The following is a 17,899-nucleotide window of genomic DNA, read 5'->3' as shown; positions in this document are numbered from 1 at the left end:
ATAGTATATGCTACTATGAATTAACCAGCTATGTATTACTATTTTACAATAGGGTAGTTTTGGGCTGTGCAATAATGTTATTAGCTAATTCTCGTATTTTGTAATTCATGAATTTTTTGTAATTCATTCAATTATGTTGCTATGTACTGCTAAGGAAGCGCTTGTTAAACAAACCGCTTTATCAACATATTACACACAGAAGTATCTTCTGAACTGTTTTATAGTTTGACTATCGTGTCTTTTCCCACAAATTATCTTGACAAAGCCTCAAAGCTGCTCTTCATTTTTGTTCGCATGCGTAAGGGATATGCCCCCTTTCAACTCAAAGTGATAGGCTATTCCTGGTAGTGTATGAGGCCTGCACCATTGTTTTTCAGTTGTTAAATGCCTGAAAACCTCAAAGGGAAGGTAGTTTACAAAGCCTGAGGAAAGTCGCTACACCCGTATTTGAGTCCGCCAAAAAGAAAACACCTCAGAGCAAAGCTCACCTGTGCAGAAGTTCAATACAGACTTCTATTTCGCTTTTACTTCTTACGTAAAAGTTGCTTTTACCATTATTTAATGATTTTGCTCACGTGGGTGCGTACGGACAAACATAGGTAGATAGGTACACACACACACACACACACACACACACACACACACACACACACACACACACACACACACACACACACACACACACACACACACACACACACACACACACACACACACACATACACACACACACTTTTATGAAAACAATTTCAGTAAATGAGGTGCGCACCCACAGTTGGCCTTTGACTGGCTGTGGGTGCGCACCTGGTTAAAAACCAAATATACTGAAATCCTAGGTTTACTGTATTTAGTGTAAGGATACTGTGTATTCCACACTACAGGTGATGCATTACAAGTTTGAGCCTAACTCAATATCACCAAATAGAGTAGCTCAGTTTGTGTACAAGAAGTTGATTGCAATTAGCAGAGAACAAAGTTTATTAGAGGAAGTCCAGTATGTGTACAGTGTTTGTCTGGGAGAGGTAAGAGTGCATATCTAAATGAAACATTTGCAATAGCATGTGTTACACCTGAAACATGGTATGTAACAGCTGTGTAGTTCTTATGTGATATTGTGTAGCTATCGGTGAATGTTTTGTCCAATTGCATGGACAGTGGGTTAAATTTTCATTGCCAGAACCAGCTATTTTTACATTGCACTGTTGTATTACAAGTTTGACCACTATATATAAGCAACTTTTAGATACCCATGATTGTGCAATTAAATCCCACCAGCATGCCACCCCATTTTGAATTTCAAATGTAGGTCACGTGCAAAATTTTAAAGTGGAGGTCACATGCATCTAAATGAATATCATGTGAATTTCCAAGGGATTTTCCACTCTTAGTGACTAACTGATCATATGATACTATAGTCTTGGGTGGTTCTATGTGTATCTTGTCCTTACAATACATCATCATTACATCATTGTGTAATTGTTTAGTATATACCACAGTAGTAGGAAAGTGTAGTTAATAGTAACACTGTTAATATGGGTAGCACTGGTAGCATGGGTAGCACTGGTAGCATGGGTAGCACTGGTAGCATGGGTAGCACTGGTAGCATGGGTAGCACTGGTAGCATGGGTAGCACTGGTAACATGGGTAGCACTGGTAACATGGGTAACACTGGTAACATGGGTAGCACTGGTAGCACTGATAACATGGGTAGCATGGGTAGCACTGGTAACATGGGTAGCACTGGTAACATGGGTAGCATGGGTAACATGGGTAGGACTGGTAGCATGGGTAGCACTGGTAGCATGGGTATATAGCACTGGTAGCATGGGTAGCACTGGTAACATGGGTAGCACTGGTAGCACTGGTAACATGGGTAGCACTGGTAACATTGGTAGCATGGGTAGCACTGGTAACATGGGTAGCACTGGTAGCATGGGTAGCACTGGTAACATGGGTAGCACTGGTAGCATGGGTAGCACTGGTAACATGGGTAGCACTGGTAACATGGGTAGCATGGGTAACATGGGTAGGACTGGTAGCATGGGTAGCACTGGTAACATGGGTAGCACTGGTAGCACTGGTAACATGGGTAGCATGGGTAGCACTGGTAACATGGGTAGCATGGGTAGCACTGGTAACATTGGTAGCATGGGTAGCACTGGTAACATGGGTAGCACTGGTAACATGGGTAGCACTGGTAGCATGGGTAGCACTGGTAGCATGGGTAGCACTGGTAACATGGGTAGGACTGGTAGCATGGGTAGCACTGGTAGCATGGGTAGCACTGGTAGCATGGGTAGCACTGGTACCACTGGTAACATGGGTAGCACTGGTAACATGGGTAGCATGGGTAGCACTGGTAACATTGGTAGCATGGGTAGCACTGGTAACATGTGTAGCACTGGTAACATGGGTAGCACTGGTAACATTGGTAGCATGGGTAGCACTGGTAACATGGGTAGCACTGGTAGCATGGGTAGCACTGGTAACATGGGTAGCACTGGTAGCATGGGTAGCACTGGTAACATGGGTAGCACTGGTAGCATGGGTAGCACTGGTAACATGGGTAGCACTGGTAACATTGGTAGCATGGGTAGCACTGGTAACATTGGTAACATGGGTAGCACTGGTAACATGGGTAGCACTGGTAACATGGGTAGCACTGGTAACATGGGTAGCATTGTTAGCATGGGTACCACTGGTAACATGGGTAGCATGGGTTGCACTGGTAACAGGGGTGGCACTGGTAACATGAGTAGCACTGGTAGCATGGGTAGCACTAGTAACATGGGTAGCACTGGTAGTGTGGGTAGCACTGGTAGCATGGGTAGCACTGGTAACATTGGTAGCACTGATAGCATGTACGCAGCAGTACTGTAATTATCACACAGCAGTACCGGTACATTATCACTTGTAAAGCAAGTTTAATTCAAGACTTTAGCCAGTGTTCACTTCATGGGTAGCACTGTTTGGACACACATGCCAATAGACACCACTTTCCCAGTCTCAGGTTATAGCTCATTGTAAAAGAAAAGTTTTTAACAACTGTAGCAGAGAGAACTGTGTTACGCTATCGTGAACCGACTTTTACTTTAAGGCATTACTAATGTCCATTTGATCCCATTGGGGTTGAAATAGCTCAAATACATGAGAAGTTGTAATCAGTCAAACTGAAGGGTATAAAGGTCCCTTCCTTGCAGATTCGATCACATATACACTTTATGTACTGTTATGGTATACCAAGAGTCCATAATCTAATACAGCATTTCTCCATCAACAATTAAAGGGCTGCCAGGGCTGCTTGCCAGCTGGAGGGCAGCCATTCAAAGACATTGGAATGTAATAAGATGGTTTGGTGGTAACCATTGGTTAATTAATTGATAGTTTGGTAGTGACCACAGACCAAACCCCAGTAGACAGTGGGGTAATCTACTTGTATTGAAGTGCAAAGTGCTCTTATTACAGTAGTATCATTGAGTACCATCATTTAACAGTTATATAGTGAGTAAGTGACTGCATTTATACATACTCTAATGGATGATTCGAAGTCACAGATTATCCAATTATGAACAGGGCTTGGCCCCAGCAGGTTCAGATAAACAAGGTCCCACTGTAGATAAAATGTGGTCATACAGGACAGAGTAGACATCTCTTCTTTCATAGACTTTTGATGAATACACATGTGATACACACACTTGATTTGTACATACATTAATGATACACACTTCATGTACTTATGAGGAGTACCTTAGTGATACACATGTGATGTACTTATGATGTGAACCTTAATGATACACTTGTGATACACACTTCAAGTACTCACGATGTGTACCTTAGTGATACACATGTGATGTACTCATGATGTGCACCTTAATGATACACTTGTGATACACACTTCAAGTACTCACGATGTGTACCTTAGTGATACACATGTGATGTACTCATGATGTGAACCTTAATGATACACTTGTGATACACACTTCAAGTACTCACGATGTGTACCTTAGTGATACACATGTGATGTACTCATGATGTGCACCTTAATGATACACTTGTGATACACACTTCAAGTACTCATGATGTGTACCTTAGTGGTACACATGCGGTGTACTCATGATGTGCACCTCAATGATGCACTTGTGATCACACAATTCATGATGTGTACCTTAATGATGTACTCATGATGTGTACCTTAGTGATACACTTGTGATACACACTTCAAGTACTCATGATGTGTACCTTAGTGATACACATGTGATGTACTCACGATGTGCACCTCAATGATACACTTGTGATACACACTTCAAGTACTCATGATGTGTACCGTAGTGATACACATGTGATGTACTCATGCTGTGCACCTTAATGATACACTTGTGATACACCCTTCAAGTACTCACGATGTGTACCTTAGTGATACACATGTGATGTACTCATGATGTGCACCTTAATGATACACTTGTGATACACACTTCAAGTACTCATGATGTGTACCTTAGTGATACACATGCGATGTACTCATGATGTGCACCTCAATGATGTACTTGTGATCACACAATTCATGATGTGTACCTTAATGATGTACTCATGATGTGTACGTTAGTGATACACTTGTGATACACACTTCAAGTACTCATGATGTGATACACATGTGATGTACTCATATGCTGTGCACCTTAATGATACACTTGTGATACACACTTCAAGTACTCACGATGTGTACCTTAGTGATACACATGTGATGTACTCATGATGTGCACCTTAATGATACACTTGTGATACACCCTTCAAGTACTCATGATGTGTACCTTAGTGGTACACATGCGATGTACTCATGATGTGCACCTCAATGATGTACTTGTAATCACACAATTCATGATGTGTACCTTCATGATGTACTCATGATGTGTACCTTAGTGATGCACTTGTGATACACACTTCAAGTACTCATGATGTGTACCTTAGTGATACACATGTGATGTACTCATGCTGTGCACCTTAATGATACACTTGTAATACACATTTCAAGTACTCATGATGTGTACCTTAGTAATACACATGTGATGTACTCATGCTGTGCACCTTAATGATACACTTGTGATACACACTTACTCATAATGTGCACCTTAGTGATACACATGTGATGTACTCGTGCCATGCACCTTAATGATACACTTGTGATACACACTTCAAGTACTCATGATGTGTACCTTAGTGATACACATGTGATTTACTCAAGCTGTGCACCTTAATGATACACTTGTGATGCACACTTTAAGTACTCATGATATGTACCTTAGATGATACACATGTGATGTACTCATGAGATGTCTATGGTGCATTCATTGTAAGGTTTAGAAAACTACAATATTTGTAACTTTCCTTTTTTTGTCTACAACTTTGCATTCTGCTTTGCAAGTATATGTGACCAGATCTGTGATTAGGAGTCTTATAGTCTTTCCAATTGTGAACGCATCAAGTAAAAATGGAACCTTAGACATACTTAAAAAAAACCTTTTACTTTAGACTCATGTTGTGCAATGCATTGACTGTTCACATGCCAAAAATGGTAAGGATATGAGGTATAGAACCCATAGTTTTTCAGCCCATAACTGACACGTCATTAATTGATGACAATTGTATACGTACATACAGTTATAAAAATGAAAGCCAACGTTTGTTTGAAATAAAAGTAGTGTACATGTGTTTAAGATTAGCAAGTTTGGTTGCTGATATTTGTTTGGTGGTACAATTTTTTTCCTTGTAGGTATCATCTTCAGTGCATAACACATTTTCATCAATACTCCGATCACTTTGCAGTTGTATAGTAGAATTGGTATAGCTTCCAGTATAGCAGAGCTTCCGTACTTTGCTGACAACCTCTCCTGTTGCTGAATTTTTTACAAACAGGAAGTCATAGAGGCTACGAATACCCAAAAATTTGGAGTATTTTGATAGCTTATTTCGCCAGTCTGACACAATACTACCATCATCAACAATAACTTCAGCATAAGGAAGGATTACTTTTTGTAGCTCTTCTGTAGTAAATACATCACTTTTATTGTATGTTTTTGAAATTTTTGAAAACAACAAATCAGGAACAAATTTGGTGTGACCTGGAATCATGAATGATACACGAATAAAATCTAGTTTACCTTGCTGAATCATTTCCATAGCCCAAGCCATTGTAAAACAGTTTTTATTAGTGCTAGAAGCATTATCCAAAAACAAATGTACCCGACGCACAAAATCTGGTAAACCAGCAAGGTAATGAGTGAGATAGGAAACTGTATGGTCTGTATTCTTTGGACTAATTCTTTCATCAAACAAGTACACAGCAGCTTTATTGGTGGCATGATTGACAATGCCAAACACATCGTGGTTGAGTTTCTGAAAATAGTAGGTGCTACCAGGCTGAGGTGACTCACCCCAGTAAGGAACTAGCTTTCCCATTTGGGAGTCTGCACTTACAACAAGGTTAAATTTGTGCTTCAATGTTGCTAATTCCCTATCCTCAGTTTCTGTAAGGCAAGGCTTCTCAACAAACTCTAAAATTCTTTCCCACTCATCAGCGCACTGTACAGTGACTTTCTGATAGTAGTCGTGTGCTCCTTTGGCTTCTTCACGATGTATCTCTAGTGAATGTTTCATACCACTTACTTCATCTTCCAAGTGCTTCAGATCATCGGGCAAGGTATCAGAAGATTGTTTCTTACGATTTATGGTAGTCTGTTGTGAGGAAATCTTTGTCTTCATTTCTGCACAAGTATCACAATAGTCTTCTTGATGCAGACAAACCGCATGTTTAGGTCGATGCTTCTTAAGCCAGTTATGGGATGAAGCATTGGAACACTCTCCTTTGCCAGCCTCATGTTGTGATCGCTTGAATTCTCCTACAACTGATCGTCTAGCACGTTCTTCATAGTTGGCAATACCAGTTTTAGGAGTTTGTATTGTAGAAAAATTTGGAAGAAAGTAAAATGTTGGACCAGTAGAGTCTGCACTACGGCCATTCGGCTGACTGTTAACATCAACAAATTCTAGAAAATCATTCATAACACATGTCTTGGTATAATTAGATACTTTTCCACTGTTTCCGTATCTTGAATGGGGAGTTCTAACATCAACTGTGGTAGATGGATCAAGAAACCTCCACCATTTCTTAAAACTAACATCTAAATCTTCTGGCATCACAACATACTCACCAAGATGTTCCTTTTCAACTTCACCTTTTGACATACTCTGTAATGGCTCCTTAAACTGTTTTCTCTTTATAACTCTTTGACGAGCAATCCTTTGCTTGGATATCCCAAAGGCGGTTCTAACACATGCACAACAGAAAAGATAGTTCGTCAAACATGTTCTCTCTTAACCAGTCATTCTGGCGCTTCACATCCCAATAATGTGTACCAGGCTTTTTGGGGTTGGGATTAACCTTCTTCTTTTTCTTTAGTTCAGTGCCTTGATGAACTAACTGCTTAAATATGTCGGCGTATCGGAGAACAGGCTCACATTTTGAACAAATACTTTGCGTAGTAGTTCCCGCACTGTCGTCAACTCGGTCGTCAAGGCTGGTCCCGCTGGTGTCATTAGAACTACCTTCTGAAAACGAAGTTTCCAGGGACGGTGTATGGCAGTATGGATGCCTTGACGCTCTTTTTGTTCCTTTCTTCTTTCCTTCCTTCTTGTTACTTTCGGCATATGCGGTAATATTAATAAATATACCCAAATATCCATGTAGTACGCGAAAATATATTTCTAAACTTTCCAAGTTCAATTATCTCAAAAAGTATAAACGCGTCTATAAGGTTCCGTTTTTACTTGATGCATTCACAATTGCATATACTTGGTAATCCATAACTTGACATGTAAGTATGGTACCAGCCTGAAATTTGTTCACTTTATACACTCCTAAAATAGTAATATTCCTGGATGTAGCGTAAGTGACTGATTATCGAACAAGGTTTATACTTTACTTCATAAATATCTCGAGGAAAGTAGTATCAACTTCGAATTTTCACCAGGAGGCAGCGCCTTTCTTGTAGAATACCTTACGTAAGTTTGAGCAATAGAATCCGATTAGTGTCCGTGTTATGAGTGGATTTTTGCATTCCGTAAAATATGAATTATCGAACACAGATACCTATTATCGAACGCCCATTAATTTGCGTTAATCAATTATCGAACGTTTTGCACCTTTTCTACTGTGGTGATTTCAGTGCAACCTACACACTCTTAATTATTATACCAACGTGTTATCTGAAGTACCATGATACTGTAACTGAAGTATAGTTTTGATACAAGCATGCACTTGTGAGTTACAACGGCTAATCGTTTAGTGTAAAATGCGTACAGAGAAAAATCAGCACATTACGACCAATAACACAGTCTTATTATCCTTGTTTACAACAACCCCTTCTGTACAGTCTTCGTGGATACATCTTTTACTCAGGAAAACGACAAACAGTCAGCCCATTCCCGCCGCCAAAGTCACGCTCGAGTTGTACTTCTTTCACGGTGATTCCTGTGTTCTTTTTCTTCATTTCTTCGTCAGTGGTGATGAGTATCAAGACTGCTGTGATGTCCACACATAAACTCTAAAGGATGGAAAGCTCATTAAGAATAGGCTACACTATTGGAATTCTCCATTTAAACACCTTACGAGTGTGCGGAATAATGTGTGACCGGGCCTGCGATAATAGGGCATGTGGGCACACGATTTTTGCCTACTTTTTCACACTTTCATCACTCATAACATTTTGTACCATTATGCTATGGCATTGTAATTTTCAGCTCTTAGTAAGCATTTAATTGGTATCACAATGCAAGTTACAGAATGGAAATATACATTTCCAATACTGATATATGACCTGTAGAGTGATGGGGTGTAGTTTGTGCCCACATGTCCTGTTTTCGCAGGCCAGGTCACATATTGTAAACTTCCGAATACGTTACGTGATTTTTATGTTCGATAATAGGTACCGTTTGATAATAGGTCACTTACGCTAATTTTAAAACAATAAGTTAAACACATATCAGTTATAACTTATCAAAATTTGCAAAATTTGGAAAGGCTATAAGACCCCTTTTCGCTGATCCAGTCACGTATATCAAAAAATATGGAATAAATTCTGAAATCACTCAGTGGCCAGTGATCTGTACTTACCACTAATTAAGGCGATCTGCCTAAAGGGGCCTAGATTTGTAAGTTCATATGAGTTAGAAATGCTACTAAGCCAATTGTATATTTACACTTTTTATATGCAGCTGTATAGCTACAGTACAATGTCTCCAGTATTACACATGTTGCCAGGATTACTTTTACTTATACCCATATCACCATTGTTATCCGTATTACCATTACGTATGGATTCACCAGCTATAATTCAATATGCATGTAAAAGGTTAACAAATGTTCAAGTATACTGGAGGTCTGGCTGATGAAGCCACTATCTTTTACAAACGTCTGGCTTCTCTTTTGTCCATTGAGTGGGGGGATAGTTACTCGGTTACTCTAGGCTGGCTCAGTTGCCATCTTTCTTTGCTGCACTCTGCTATTGCCTGTATGATGGCTGTATCCATGGTGCTTGATCATCATCTGGTCACTTTGACAGAACTCCACCTCCAATGGATCTGGTTAGACTGGAATCACGCTTAAAGAACTGATTTCTGTATGAGCTTTCTGTTTTGTTTATTGTACTTGTGTATTTACCATTTTAAAAAGTATACTGCAGACATACTAGTATATAGACATTAATCTCTGATTCTATACTGACTGAATTAGGGATTAAGCAACATCTACTAGTAAATTAAATATGCAGGTATAGGAAATCTCACTACTTTTTACTTGTTTATGTACTTCTAAGGTTGGGCAATGTTTCAATAAATCACCAACATCACCTAAGCAAGTTCTTGCAATACTATTATCACAAGACGCAAGTTTTCACCTTTGTAATATTATTACATAGGCAACATTTATCATAATTTGCAATAATCATTGCATTTATTATCTATTTTGCATCTCTGATCTAGACCTCACATTTGATACAGTTCATGCATATCATTGCTAACTATGCCAGTTTGTTACCTTGTTAGCAAAGAAATTGTGCTTTTAACCTAATTCTCAATGAAAACAAGTAGTTATATGGACTCTGGCTTGTCTCACTCTGTGGTCATGTTTCAATTTTCACATGCAATATTGCAATAATCGCCTCATGTAATAATCGCATGTCACAAGTTCAATATTGCCCAACCTAGCCGAATTTTAATTTTTCCTTCTACTTGTACAGTAATACTAAGAGTACCAGTATTCCATAGAGTGGGTTATTATTGAAGGGTTTATAATTTTGTATATAATTCAAATAAATAATTCTTAAATTTATGTCAAGACATTCTATTATACAAAATATTGAATTATATGGTTGTCAAATGTGCATAGTGTGGGCATGTACATACACAGCAGTATGTTGTTAAATGGCGGTATCCATAACTCTTCGTCAATATTTTAAACAAGTGTCAAAGAAACTTCTAGACCCAGACAAGCCTATATCTCAAGTAATAACACTAGCTTTGATTCAGGATGCCAATGCGGTCTATCTGAAAACTGCTGCTCAATCCAACACAAATCATACAATCAGACTTACAGGAGTTCAACAGTCTAGATTTGCTTAAAAGCATGGTGATAAGGAATGATTCATCATTTTACAAAACAATATTGTGTACAAGGAATCCCAGAAGTTCAGTCAGCACATGAAAGTACAAATATACTAGAGTTTTACTAATCAGAACGGTGATTTCTAGAACCCGGTGATTGCTAGAAGCTGATAATTAGCTGTTTTTACTATAATTGGAAATTGGTTGTAATGGGCTGTGGCCAGCAGATTATTGGTCTATTTAGCAGCAGCAGCTGCAGTACCACCAGAAGGCTGGTGGCAAAGGCTCTGGGGCATCTGGATCAGTGGAATGGAATGGTGGAATGGAATGGTTGACTGGAATTGAATGGCGCAATGGAATAGTATTTAGGTAATTTCAATTACTAGTCACCTCTTTATAAAGACCACCTTCTAACAAAGACCACCTCTTTATAAACACTGTTTAACTTTTATGTTTAAATTGCTGCTATCTTGTTGTTTTAAAGTGTATCCTCATAGGATGGTCTTATTGATCAGTTGTGTGCCGCATGCTCTAGAAAAGTCAGAGTGATATCTGATTTGTAATACAGCCATGCAAAATCAGTTTGGCTGTACAAAACTGACATACCCATCAAGCTAAAAATAACTGACAACTACAGGAGAATAATTTTTATAAATTATAGCCAGTTAGTTGCCGGTATTGACATTCATTTCTTGGCTTCACCAGATATCATGGCCTCACCAGATATCATTATCTGGTGAGTACAAGAAATGAATGTCTATACCAGCAACTAACCGGCTATAATTTTTAAAAATTTGGTCCTTTATCACTGACTAAGCACAGTGTTGCTGCATTTCTAAATAATTACGTATACCTTTAACTATAATTTTCTAGTAATTTAGCTGCCTTTTTCTCCCCTATAATGACAATTGGAAAAGGTACCAATTACAGGGAATTAATTAGGAATGCAGCAGACTACACAAGTCAATGATAAAAGACCAAGATTTTTTAGTTGCCAGTATAATTAACATTCATTTCTTGGCTACACCAAATGTTAGCTCCATTAGTTGCATTGCTTTTAGTTTTGTGGATGTATCGTCTTTTTTTGTATATAGCCAAGCTGTTTCTGTATGGGGTAGCTATTACTGTATTTATAATTAATCAGATATCACTCTGGCTTTTCTAGACACAACATGTGGCACACAATTCATTGATAAGACTGTCTTATAGGGATATATCACTCTAAACAACAATAAAATGATCTTTGTAAACAGGTGGTCTTTATTAAGAGGTGACTACTGACTGAAATTACCTAAGTACCATTCCATTCCAGTCCACCATTTCATTCCACCATTCTATTCCACTGAATCCAGACATCCAAGGCTCTGGTACTACTTAAGTTGATGTTTTGTAGAAACCACAAAGATAAACAGTGATGGTTTAGGCTGCTCTTGTCTGACTACCAACTTTAAGTGTACAATATCAGCATTGGCTGGCTTTACTAGCACTACTTTTGGTGGAATATATACACAAGTATAACTTGCAGAAACGTATCAGTTAACTATCAGTAAAACATGGTAAAAATATATTGGATATTGGTTTTCCCAAAAAACAGTAGGAGTCATTACTACATTAATATTATTCCTTGTCTTTATACCCTCCTCTATCACAAAGCCTGGACATGAGGTAGAATTCTGAAGGAAGCAAGCATCCAGTCAACATGATTGGGTGTGGGTTTGGTAGGTGTACAGGTGAAGGGGGCCTATTAAATTAGGCAAGTAGTGGTAAACTGCCTAGCCAGCAAGAAAGGAACATAATGCTTAGGTGCAAAACAGACTATTTTGGGATCTATATTTTATTTATGCCAAAATTAAACCAATTTAGAGGGCCACAGAAAGACAGTAATGAACTGTCTTTCCACCCAAGCATCATGATCCTGTAACAATATTTCATGCTCCTATGAATGATTATTAACCAGGCATATAAACAGGGGGTGAAGGAGACAAGGGGAGAGGCACAAACAAGTTCAGATTCACCATCTAAAAGGAAGAGGAGAGAGCACTCTTGAGTTGTAGTTGAAATAACATTATGTGTGAAACAGCACTCAGCATAGTCTTCATGGTTGAAATATATTTTAGGTTGTTGTAAGACTTAAAAGCAGTTACAATGTTTCAACTCTGCCAGCAATACTTTTTTGGAGTTGTTTAGTATGCAAGAAAGGAGTTGTTTAGTATGCAAGAAAGGTGTTGTTAACCAGTCACTCAAACTTGGGCATGAGATGTAGCCTATATAATCACATTGTGAACACATTTGTTACAAGTGCTTAACTTATGATGATTAAGGTAGTAAAAAGGAGCACCAAAGATGTATCCTTACACAGAGCATAAAATATGCTATGGACCCAATGGTTGATTAAAGTGAGGTGGGGTATTTAACTAATGATACTGTTTCAAGATTTTAGTGTTGTGCTAAATGTCTTTTTAATAAAAGCATTTTGCTCCCATGATACACCAACTAAACATTCGCTACTGCATTGTGGATGGCTAAGTGTTGGCATATGTATGTACTTAGTCTAAATCTTTATAATATTGAAATGCATGCGACCTATTATCTGTTGTTATGTGAGGCTCCATCCACATTACTGAATGTGTAGCCATTCTGTTTGTTGGCTTTTTCTTTCAAGTGTATAACTATTAGCACTTTACTCAAGAATTTTCAATCCCTTATAATTGCAGCCCAATGGTTTGTCAGTTACTTTACCAAGTGGAAGGTGACTTTTATTTATTTTTATTTTATGAACACTCCCACCAAGATTGGTCCACTTTTATAAAGATGGCAGTTATAATATTTTTTTGTCCTAGCTGCTTCTTTTAGCAGTCTATTTTTTACTGTAGCAGTAATTTGTATGCACTTAGATGAAAGCACAGACATGAGACTGCTGATAAAAGCATGCCACACTAGTGCCTATCCATACTAGTGCTTATCATTACTATCAATGTAGCCATGTGGTATTTGCTTTTCGTCTTAGCAAGATCCTGTGTTATTGGTACACTCATGTCTATTCAGGTAGAACTGCACTTTCAAATATGTGATATGTTGGTATTGTCACTAAAGCAGTAAGATAATATACAACGAAATAACAATGTTTGAAAACAACATTGCACAATTGTACGCACAAACATATAGAATGTAGTGGCAATTAGTCAGCTTCCTGCAGCTAGGGAGGGGAGTTATAATGTGAACTACCGACCTCAGCATGAGTGGGTAGTGGGTAGCACTGGTAACATGGGCACTGGTAGCGTCGGTACATATTACTGCATTGCAATACAATAATCATTGGTCATAATTCCTACTTAATAACACCTGTATTACCTATGTCAACTTCACTCATGATACTGTGCATAGCATATCCAACTTACCTATGTGCTTTCCATGTTACCAGTGCTACCCATATTACCAGTGCTACCCATGATACCATTGCTACCCATGTTACCAGTGCTACCAGTGCTACCCATGTTACCAGTGCTACCCATGTTACCAGTGCTACCAGTGCTACCCATGTTACCAGTGCTATCAGTGCAACCCATGTTACCAGTGCTACCCATGTTACCAGTGTTACCCATGTTACCAGTGCTACCCATGTTACCAGTGCTACCCATGCTACCCATGTTACCAGTGCTACCCATGTTACCAGTGCTACCCATGCTACTAGTGCTACCCATGTTACCGGTGCTACCAGTGCTACCCATGTTACTAGTGCTACCCATGTTACCAGTGCTATCAGTGCTACCCATGTTACCAGTGTTACCCATGTTACCAGTGCTACCCATGTTACCAGTGCTACCCATGTTACCAGTGCTACCCATGCTACCCATGTTACCAGTGCTACCCATGTTACCAGTGCTACCCATGCTACCAGTGCTACCCACGTTACCAGTGCTACCCATGCTACTAGTGCTACCCATGTTACCAGTGCTACCCATGCTACCCATGTTACCAGTGCTACCCATGTTACCAGTGCTACCCATGCTACCAGTGCTACCCATGTTACCAGTGCTACCCATGCTACTAGTGCTACCCATGTTACCAGTGCTACCAGTGCTACCCATGTTACCAGTGCTACCCATGTTACCAGTGCTATCAGTGCTTTCCATGTTACCAGTGCTACCCATGTTACCAGTGCTACCCATGTTACCAGTGCTACCCATGTTACCAGTGCTACCAATGTTACCAGTGCTACCAATGTTACCAGTGCTACCCATGTTACCAGTGCTACCCATGTTACCAGTGCTACCAATGTTACCAGTGCTACCAATGTTACCAGTGCTACCCATGTTACCAGTGCTACCCATGTTACCAGTGCTACCAATGTTACCAGTGCTACCCATGTTACCAGTGCTACCCATGTTACCAGTGCTACCAATGTTACCAGTGCTACCCATGTTACCAGTGCTACCAATGTTACCAGTGCTACCCATGTTACCAGTGCTACCAATGTTACCAGTGCTACCCATGTTACCAGTGCTACCCATGTTACCAGTGCTACCCATGTTACCAGTGCTACCAGTGCTACCCATGTTACCAGTGCTATCAGTGCTACCCATGTTACCAGTGCTACCAATGTTACCAGTGCTACCAATGTTACCAGTGCTACCCATGTTACCAGTGCTACCAATGATACCAGTGCTACCCATGTTACCAGTGCTACCCATGTTACCAGTGCTACCCATGTTACCAGTGCTACCAGTGCTACCCATGTTACCAGTGCTATCAGTGCTACCCATGTTACCAGTGCTACCAATGTTACCAGTGCTACCAATGTTACCAGTGCTACCCATGTTACCAGTGCTACCAATGATACCAGTGCTACCCATGTTACCAGTGCTACCAATGTTACCAGTGCTACCCATGTTACCAGTGCTACCCATGTTACCAGTGCTACCAATGTTACCAGTGCTACCAATGTTACCAGTGCTACCCATGTTACCAGTGCTACCCATGTTACCAGTGCTACCAATGTTACCAGTGCTACCCATGTTACCAGTGCTACCCATGTTACCAGTGCTACCAATGTTACCAGTGCTACCCATGTTACCAGTGCTACCAATGTTACCAGTGCTACCCATGTTACCAGTGCTACCAATGTTACCAGTGCTACCCATGTTACCAGTGCTACCCATGTTACCAGTGCTACCCATGTTACCAGTGCTACCAGTGCTACCCATGTTACCAGTGCTATCAGTGCTACCCATGTTACCAGTGCTACCAATGTTACCAGTGCTACCAATGTTACCAGTGCTACCAATGTTACCAGTGCTACCCATGTTACCAGTGCTACCCATGTTACCAGTGCTACCCATGTTACCAGTGCTACCAATGATACCAGTGCTACCCATGTTACCAGTGCTACCAATGTTACCAGTGCTACCTATGTTACCAGTGCTACCAATGTTATCAGTGCTACCCATGTTACCAGTGCTACCAGTGCTACCAATGTTACCAGTGCTACCCATGTTACCAGTGTTACTCATGTTACCAGTGCTACCCGTGTTACCAGTGCTACCCATGCTACTAGTGCTACCCATGTTACCAGTACTACCCATGTTACCAGTGCTACCGGTGCTACCCATGTTACCAGTGCTACCCATATTACCAGTGTTACTATTAACTACACTTTCCTACTACTGTGGTGTATACTAAACAATTACACAATGATGTAATGATGATGTATTGTAAGGACAAGATACACATAGAACCACCCATAGTCTTGGACCATTCAGTGCACTGTGGTATGTTGATTGTATTAGGTTGCCTGGTAAGTCTTGCATAGAGATATGCTACAGGCTTTTGGGCAAAACGATGGTTGGGCAACTAGTAGTTTTGATGACAGGCCCATCCACGCCTTTCCCCCTAGCAATGCCCATAAGACTCTTATCTGGCAGGACAAATATCAAGCAAAGTACACTGTAAGTGTAATACAAAAAGAGGCTGCAAAAATACATAAGTGTGGGCAGTGATGGGAGGAAATTTTGATTGAGGAAAAGTTGACAAATCCACACTTCATCAGCTTTGACAAATTAAAGGTTGATGAGAGTCAGATCTAGACACTCACTGTTAGGGCACCTATTGATGTTTATTGACAAAAATTTTCCTGCCATAGATGATGCAATTCAGTGTATAACAATGTATATCCCGCCAAGTTTCAGATCAATGGTGTAATTGGAATACTAGATATGGCCACGACCAGTTTAATAGTTAATATATGAAATACTACAACAGTGAGAACTAAAGACTGCATGGTCTTTGCTTTTAATCTTCTTGAGGACTAAACAGAACAACCTGGTTGCTTTTGCCAGTTCATTGCAAGGGTGAACAAAAGCACATTCAGAGAACCGTGTAGCAATTACCGATTCAACTTATTGGTCAGATGTGACTCACAGTTGTAAGGATCTATAAAAGCTGATTCCATTGTTTACAGCACCAGTATATTGTTGATCTTGGCCTGTTTGGGTGATTTGTTGGCTTCTTCTTCACAGCCCTGTAATGACTTGCTTTGCATTATACATAATACACCTACTTGCAACAGGAACCACTTGGCCTAGTATGTTGTAAAATTCTTCCCTGGCAATTAAAAGGGGACAGAAACCATTAGAATAGCTCAGCAACTTAGTACGAGTTTATGGAGGAATTCATTGTTTTTATGGGAAATTGTTAGATCAATAGTACATACCGATCACTTATGCTATAACAAGTAGCAGGAAATGAAAGATTGAATTACCTACCAGCAAGAATTATGGAAATTGATAACCCTGAACAATTTTTACTGAACTTACAAGAATATTTTTATTAATATTTCATTGTCTGTACCAGTTGTACATTACCCTGACCGCACCAGCTAGACTAACTGGTCAGTAAATAAATGTGTAAAATTAGATATCCTGTACATGTAATAGTTGTAACATGGGCATGAGGGTTTTGCCTGATATGCATGCCCGACTGCCCGAGGGCTGCAGGCCCGAGGGCATACATATCAGGCAAAGCCCGAATGCCCACATTACAGCTAATATGTAACACTTAATAGGCTGATATCCTGTACAGGGCAATCAATTACCCAAGCCAATATGAGTGCAGCCACTGGATGTATTATATATGCATACCTAAAGTTTTGATTATGGGTCAGCAGCTAGTAAGTTCTGGTTACGTTCGGTTATGATAAACGGACATATCCTAGGGATATCACGGAGAACTTCTGTTACGCGAGTTTAAT

The 17,899-nt window shown here is 39.8% G+C and overlaps 1 protein-coding gene across 2 annotated transcripts in view; it reads left to right on the top strand.

Annotated features, from left to right (window-relative positions):
• Positions 1-17,899, top strand: part of LOC136250912 (meiosis inhibitor protein 1-like) — a 54,393-nt gene that overhangs the window by 34,084 nt on the left and 2,410 nt on the right. For both annotated transcript variants that reach the window (XM_066043255.1, XM_066043256.1), the window contains one exon: positions 882-1,022. In XM_066043255.1, the coding sequence (XP_065899327.1) occupies positions 882-1,022 (141 nt within the window). The remainder of the gene's footprint in view (positions 1-881; positions 1,023-17,899) is intronic.

This window comes from Dysidea avara, chromosome 3, assembly GCF_963678975.1.
Source record: "Dysidea avara chromosome 3, odDysAvar1.4, whole genome shotgun sequence".
Taxonomy (NCBI): domain Eukaryota; kingdom Metazoa; phylum Porifera; class Demospongiae; order Dictyoceratida; family Dysideidae; genus Dysidea; species Dysidea avara.
Note: the sequence above shows the minus strand (reverse complement) of the source record. Positions and strands in the feature narration are given on the sequence as shown.